A 7,500-nucleotide genomic window follows, 5' to 3' on the forward strand; every position below is an offset into this window, starting at 1 on the left:
TGTGATCTATTCAGCATGCACAGGCATCCTGCAGAGTTGATCATGTGCGCTGTTTTTCTCCTGTGTAGTCCTAGTTCATTTCTAGTCGGTGCATTGGTGTTTGACTGCATGTGTTGTGTGGATTGCATGAATAACATGTCTGTTTATCATTGGGACCGTGTGTGAATGTTTACATTAACATATTATTTCCGGAGGTGTAGCCATGCAAGCAATGCATAGCAAATGTGTGATGGATCAGGTTGTATTTGTTTAAATGAATGCCTGCAGTTCAATCTCTAAGCTCTATCTCTGCGCTCATTGGCCGGCTGAAGCAGGTGACTTGAACTAGTCGACCTTGCTCGTGTGCAACAGAGAGGGCTGTTGGTTGGATGGTTGGTTGGTTGAGTCAGTGTTTATTTGGTGAGAGAGAGAGGGAGAGAGAGACTGAAAGAGAGAAGTGGGTAGAGAGAAAAAGAGGGAGATATAGAGAGACTGAAAGAGAGGAAAGGGTAGAGAGAAAGAGAGGGAGATAGAGAGAGCCGTGACGGATGAGTGAGGCCAACCTCAATGACTCAGACTCCCTCACATACACACAGGCACGCAACAGACACACACACGATGAAACACACACGATGAAACACACACACACACACACACTGAGAGGCATTCAGCACATACACACTGACAAAAACACACATGGCACTAGCTACTACACATCCACCCACATGCATTCACCCAGAGTGTATCAAAAAGAGCTTACTCTAAGCAAATACATGCATACAAACACACTTGCACACACTCATACCATGCATGCACACACAAACACACACACACTGCCCGTGCACATCCATATAATTGTCACTTTACTCCTTCTGACACACACACAGACACATGGAATCACATATGCATAGCCTTTGGCATACTGCAAATTCCACATCTATTTCACTCCTACTGTAGATATACACACACACACACACACACACACACACACACACTGTTCAAATCAGCAGGTTATATAACATGGGAAGATTCTGAAGGTCCCAGAAAGACACTAGATTCAAAATCCAACCCTGCTGCAGCCCAGAGTTGAGCCTGAGCCAGTTACATTCAGTCATTTGCTACTCTCTGAGCTGTGTGTGTGTGTGTGTGTGTGTGTGTGTGTGTGTGTGTGTGTGTGTGTCTGTCTGTCTGTCTGTCTGTCTGTATGTTACTTTCACTGACCTCTGCTACTTCACCCAGACCCACACCCACACCCACTCACTACGCCAGCAGACTGCCAGAAACACACCACCAATGAGAGCTGCAGAGGCCCTGGTAGTCTTAGCTTCAGTCCAGCTCTTCTCTGGCTACATTTTAGCGTGTGTTGGTAGCATTAGCCTTAGCCACGTAGCATGTTTATTTGCGTCCAGGTGCAGACGGGGGACTCCGTTTGGGCCATGCTGGTCCAGTGGTGTGTGTTGTGAGAGATTATGCACATGACCTGCGGTTCTCGTGTGAGCTCAGAGAGCCTCCGAGAGTTTGTGAGCTTGACTGTGACCTGAGACGGTGTGTGTGTGTGTGTGTGTGAGAGAGAGATCAACAGGATGTGGGCAGGTGCGCTCATTTCTGTCAACTGACGGATCTCCCCCGAAGCACACGTTGTCCTGTTGCTGACACTGTATATCCTTTCTTTTTTCATTCTTTTTTTTCATTCTTTTTTTTCATTCTTTTCTCATTCTTTCTTTTCTTCATTCTTCCTTTTCCTCATTCTTCCTTTCATTCTTTCTTTTCTTCTTTCTTTTCATTTGCCTGTCTTTATTTGTCTCTCTCTCTCCACTCTTTTTCTGTCTTAGTCACGTACTCACTCAACTACCATCTTCCCTGACCGTCTTACCCTCCCACTTTCTCACGAACCTCCTCTCTCTCTCTCTCTCTCTCTCTCTCTCTCTCTCTCTCTCTCTCTGTGTTTTAGATTCTCAAGAGAAGACAATCACCCTGATTCCAGTCACTCAGGAAGCCAAGGAGGAAGCCGGTGTTTCTTTTGTCGCGCTCAGTGTCGGCGGGGCCGAAACGCAGGAAGCGCCTAGGACGACACAGACACTCGCAAGACGGGCATACTCTTACACACACACACACACACACACACACACACACACACACACACACAATCACTCATACAGACTCAAATACAAAGAGATACAGACACACACATCGAAGCAACTTCTCTGTTTTGCCTGTGTGGAAACAAGGACAAAATAACTGCCAGCAGATTACCAGCATCCCAGAATGAGAAGACAGTGAGAGTGAAACTTGGTGTCTACTGAGATTGAGAGAGAAGAAGAGAGAAAGCGTGACATTCAGGTCATCCAACCACACCAGCCTGTTCAGAGGGGCCATTGCCACAGTGGCAGGACTTGTGAAATCCGGCCTGTGTGGTCTAACGGCACCCTGAACAGAGGAGCAGCTGAACATCAACCAAACCAAGGCCTGGTGAGCCCAGTGCTGCCCCCTGTGGACACACCATGACATCGCATGGCAAGCTGAAGAAGGAGAAGGGGGGGCTGGTGGAGTATGAGAACCAGGTCAAAGGTAAGGAGTGGATGGGGGGGGCATCTCTGTATGTCTATCTAGCCGTTAACTGACTGCACAGATAGCCGGCGATTCACGGGCTTTTAGGCGGCTAGTCCCGATTGTACTCACTGATAGCCGGCTAATCGACGGGGTGATTTACGCTGCCAATTGTCCTCCCCTGGGGGTACACATATCGCCGGGGCGACTGCAGTGAGGACGCGAGGCAGATATGCGGCGGCTTTGCTGAGACATGGGCGGAGCTGTCAACAACGAGAGTTGTGCACACACTGCTGAAAGATTTTAAATCAGCAAACAGCTGACTGTATGCTGCACAGCTGTCAGATCATCATCATACTGTTCACATATTAACACTGCTCCTTGTGGTCTATCTACACACTGTTCTTTCAAATGTCAATGGCAATTAAATCGCCAAACATCTCAGCATTTATTTATTAATTTGGTAACATATTGGGAAAAACATAGCCTAGGCTATCCTGCTTTATCTACAGCCAGGATAGCTAGACCTTGGCTAGCTTGCTCAAATAACCATTGACAGCGTATTTCGTTAAAGCATGTAGGCTAGGCCTATATCATACCCACCCTATGGTTTAAGAAACATAACAACGTCGTCCAATTTTAGTTTAATGCATTTTTCTGAATTGGAGAGGTCTCCTTATGAGGGTAGGCTCTGCATTTTAAATGGCTAATCGCTAGTCGCGATTAGCATCGTTGGTTTAAACTTTGCAGAGCTGTTTTGTTGTTATCACAAAAATACTGATTGTAACTGCTGTTAGGAAGACAGTTTGGAACCTGGCAGATGTGAGGCAGTGAAAGGTATAATGCATAGTCCAAGCGGAATGAGTGGAGAGTTGATATTGTGAGGAGGCAAGAATTACTCTGTTAGGAAATGTTTATTACCAGATGAATATGAGGATGACATTACATGGCCTGTTTAAGATCCCCGTGGCTATATCCCACAACATGGGTGGCATCCCGTAACATAAACCCCTTATCCCAAAACACATCAGCTGACTAGTCTAGTACACCTATATAATGCGTAACCGTCAACTATCTTATGACAACAGGCTGCTTAACCATCTTAGCCGTAGGCTACATTTCCCCCTTGCATGAACGTAACACAAGCAGCCGCGCTAGCTAGCAAGTCTAGCTAGCCACAAACAACAGTGCATACCAGACTGTATAGAACAGGTGCATACTGCATAGGCTACTAATGACACTTTTTTACGGTCAGTGAATAGCACCGAGTGAAAATCAATGTTTGCGTTATATCTAGTGACAGTGGTGATGTCGTCAGTTTGGATAAGTAGAGTAAACTTAGTCAGAAGATCTAGAAATATCAAACGGAGGAGCAGAGAACTTGACAGAGAACTGCACCGCTGTTTTGAGAATAACAGTAGTGTCACGAGACTTCGACGCCTATGTTGTTGTACGTCACTGTTCAACTTCACACCCAGTTCTTACATGTTTACGCCTACACCGAGGCGGCTTTGGAATACCGCGCCTCTTGTCCTCACTGACCTAGCCGGGGAATGGCCGGTTAAACCTAGCCGCGGATGAGCCGGCGTTCAGTCAGTTAACGGCTTCTACCTCCTTCACACCTCCCTCTCACTGTCACCCTTTCTTCTGTCATCACAGTACTCTTCCTGTGTGATATCTCATTCATCCCTCTCTCCCCTGTCCTCCTCCTTCCCTTATCAGTCTGTGCCTTATTTCTATCACTCCAGTTCTGTTCTTCTCTCTTTTGGACCACTCCCTGTATTACTGTCAGTCCATCACACCTCTCTTTCTCTATCTGTGTCTCTACCTTTTCTCTCTCCCTCTCTCTATCCCCCTCTCCCCCTCCTCCTGTAGCTTGGGTGTGCCTGGCAGAGTGTGTGTCTCCTGTGTGGATGCCGGCTGTATGGCAGCGGTCTGCCCTGCCGTGCCGACTGGGCTGTGTGGATGTATTTATAGCCAGTATTAGTGATGCTGTCTCCCCTCATCCAATCAGAGCACCACCTCAGGCTGTGAAGGGACAGGGGGCGAGCGAGGGAGACAAAACAGAGGGAGAGAGAGTGGTCAGCTAATGTGCTTTTCCCTCACCACCACCACCATCACCACCACCGACCTCTCCATACCTCTCTCACTCCCTTTTTCTCTCTCTCACTCGTTCACATGGCCAACCTTTCCATACCTCTCCCAATCCCTTTATCTCTGTCTCACTCGTTCATACCACCATTCTTTCCATACCTCTCTCACTCCCTTTCTCTCGCTCACTCACTAGTTCTCCAAATCTCGTTCACTCTCTCTCACATGTATCTCTCTCCCTTTCCCCCATTTTAGACTCTCTCTCTCTTCCTCTTTGTTCCTGTATCTCTCGTCATTCTCTTCCTGTCTATCCCTCCTCCTCTCTCTGTCTCTGTTTCTATCTCCTTCTTTCTCTTCTTTTTGAGTCTCTTTCCCCCTGACTCTCTCTCTCTCTCTCTCTCCCTCTCTCTCTCTCTATCCCTCTCTCTCTTGCCCACACAAACCTCCCCAAATCCAAGCTGTCTGACATGCAACTCTCCATGAGAATGTCACATAATTATTGAAAGGCGCTCGCTAATCAAATCACTGTGCTGCTCCATCAGCTTCCATTTCCCCGCTGATGAATGAGCCAGGCGCGCATGGGGCTTCTCGGAGCCCCTCCCCATTCCCCAGCCTGCCTCAGAAATATTCCCCGCTTAATGTGGATAGGAATGATTTTGACGCCGCAGTTGAAGTGGTGCTCTGCCTGCAGGTCACAATACATGGCTGATTTGTCTCTCTCTCTCTCGCTCTCTCTTTCTCTCTCTCTCTCTCTCTCTCTCTCTCTCTCGGCCTGGCCCAGCCCAGCGCGGCCTTCATTGCTTGGCTTTGCTCTGCTCACTAAGCCATGTAGTGCTGTAGTGCAGTGGCAGCCTCGGCGCTGAGATGCCTCTCAGTTCAGCCCAGTTCAGTGGTGCTCTCGTCAGGCTGTGGAAAACCTGCACTGACAAAGCTGTAGGTCTGCGTGACCTACCTGGGAGCATGTGCTTCGTACAGAGATCCCTCATCTCTCTCTCTCTCTCTCTCTCTCTCTCACTCTTTCTTTTTCTCTGTTTATCTCTCACTGACACTGTCTTTCTCTTTCTCACAGATTTCTACCTTTGGTTGTCTGTATCTATCCATTCTGCTTTGTTGATTCTCACTCTTTCCCGCTCTTTCTCTCTATCTATTGGTCCATCTAACTGTTTTACTCTTTTTAGCTGTGTCTGACTTTCCCCTCTGTCACTATCTTTCTCTCCTTTCTTTCTCTCTCCTCTCTCTCTGTCTCTCTCCCTTCCTCTCTGACACACTTGAAACGAATGTGCTGTCCTTATCTGGCCACAGAGATGTGTTGAAAACAACGGAAGTTGTGTTGTTTCCAACACATACGAGTGCGCGATTGCTCTATTTTTCCATGACTGTTTAAAAGTAAAGCATACATAACAGTAAAGCAACAGACATTAGCAATATGAGAATCTCTCTCCCTCCCTCTCCTTCATCCCTTCTCCAGAGGTGCGCAGTCAGCTGTCGGAGCAGATGAAGGTACTGGACGCACAGCTGGAGCAGAAGACGCAGCAGCTGCAGGACGTCAGCGACTACCTGCGCAGACGGGGCGAGATCGAGGCTGAGTACGCCCGCTCCCTGGACAAGCTGGCCGAGAGGTTCACGCTCAAAACCAAGAGGTGAGCAGGAGGAGGAGGACAGAGGAGAGACAGGGGAAAGAGGCATTATAAACAATATTCGAAAAGTTCAAGTGAAGCTAAACGCACATAAAAATGAAATAAATAAAGATTTGAATAAACAGAAAGCGGTAAATAGTGGAAGGAAAGAGACAGAGGAGGGGAGGTGTAGAGACTCCAGAGTGGAGAGGGGGAAGATGGAGAGAGTAGGAGAGAGATGAGAAGAACAGGGGAATGTGGGTCAAGATTGGCCTCACAGAGGGAAGAATCAGATAAGGCATTGGATTTGGAATTGAAGTTGGAGTCACAGGACAGTCTGAGAGGAGAGGGAGACGGAGGTTTGGAAGCAGAAAGTAAGTGTGTGTGTGTGTGTGTGTGTGTCTGTATGTGTCTGTGTGTGTGTCTGTGTGTGTCTGTGTGTGTCTGTGTGTGTCTGTGTCTGTGTCTGTATGTGTCTGTGTGTGTGTGTGTGTGTGAGAGAGAGCGAGAGGGGGGGAGTGAAGGAAATAGATTGATTGATAGATACTGTAGATAAAGAGAGACAGAGAGAGGAAAAGAGAGGAGAGAGAGAGTGAGAGAGAGAGAGAGAGAGCGAAAGATAGAGTGAGAGAGAGCGAAAGATAGAGTGAGAGAGCGTAACGAGTGTTGTTCTCCTCTGGCCTGCTGCAGGAAGGAGCAGTCTGACCAGTGCTCCGTGGCCCAGTGCTGGTCAGTGCTGCTGACGCAGACCCGGCAGGAGAGCCGAGACCACAGCGCTCTGAGTGAGACCTGCTGCAACACATTCACCCAGCGCCTCTCACACTGCATAGAGGACACACACCGCCTGGCCAAAAAGGTGCCATCACACACACACACACACACACACACACACACAGAAGCACACAGAATGAAGCATTAATAGTTACACACACCACATGCACAAAACAAAAATCTACAGACACAGTCATATATGCACATTGGTACACTATACACACAAAGACACAGTCTATGGATATAGGTACACTAGACACACACACACACACACACACGCATACACACACACCCACACACACACACACACACACACACGCACACACACGCACACACACACACACACACATTTCCTCACAATGCTGATAGTGTTGTTGTTGATTGTGTTGCAGAGTAAAGAGGTTGGACAGCAAATGCAGGATGATCTCCTGAGGGTTACCACAGAGCTACAGACGGTGAGTGGTAGGGAATTATGCACACACACACTCTCTCTTAC

At 47.9% G+C, this 7,500-nt stretch overlaps 1 protein-coding gene across 3 annotated transcripts in view; it reads left to right on the forward strand.

Annotated features, from left to right (window-relative positions):
- The window catches only part of arhgap4b (Rho GTPase activating protein 4b), a 32,201-nt gene that overhangs the window by 7,861 nt on the left and 16,840 nt on the right, over positions 1–7,500 (forward strand). For all 3 annotated transcript variants that reach the window (XM_062540741.1, XM_062540740.1, XM_062540742.1), the window contains exons 2-5: positions 1,931–2,547; positions 6,086–6,257; positions 6,924–7,089; positions 7,397–7,459. In XM_062540741.1, the coding sequence (XP_062396725.1) occupies positions 2,481–2,547; positions 6,086–6,257; positions 6,924–7,089; positions 7,397–7,459 (468 nt within the window). In that variant the 5' untranslated portion in view covers positions 1,931–2,480. The remainder of the gene's footprint in view (positions 1–1,930; positions 2,548–6,085; positions 6,258–6,923; positions 7,090–7,396; positions 7,460–7,500) is intronic.

The sequence above is a fragment of the Sardina pilchardus genome, chromosome 7, assembly GCF_963854185.1.
Source record: "Sardina pilchardus chromosome 7, fSarPil1.1, whole genome shotgun sequence".
NCBI classification, from domain to species: Eukaryota; Metazoa; Chordata; class Actinopteri; order Clupeiformes; family Clupeidae; genus Sardina; species Sardina pilchardus.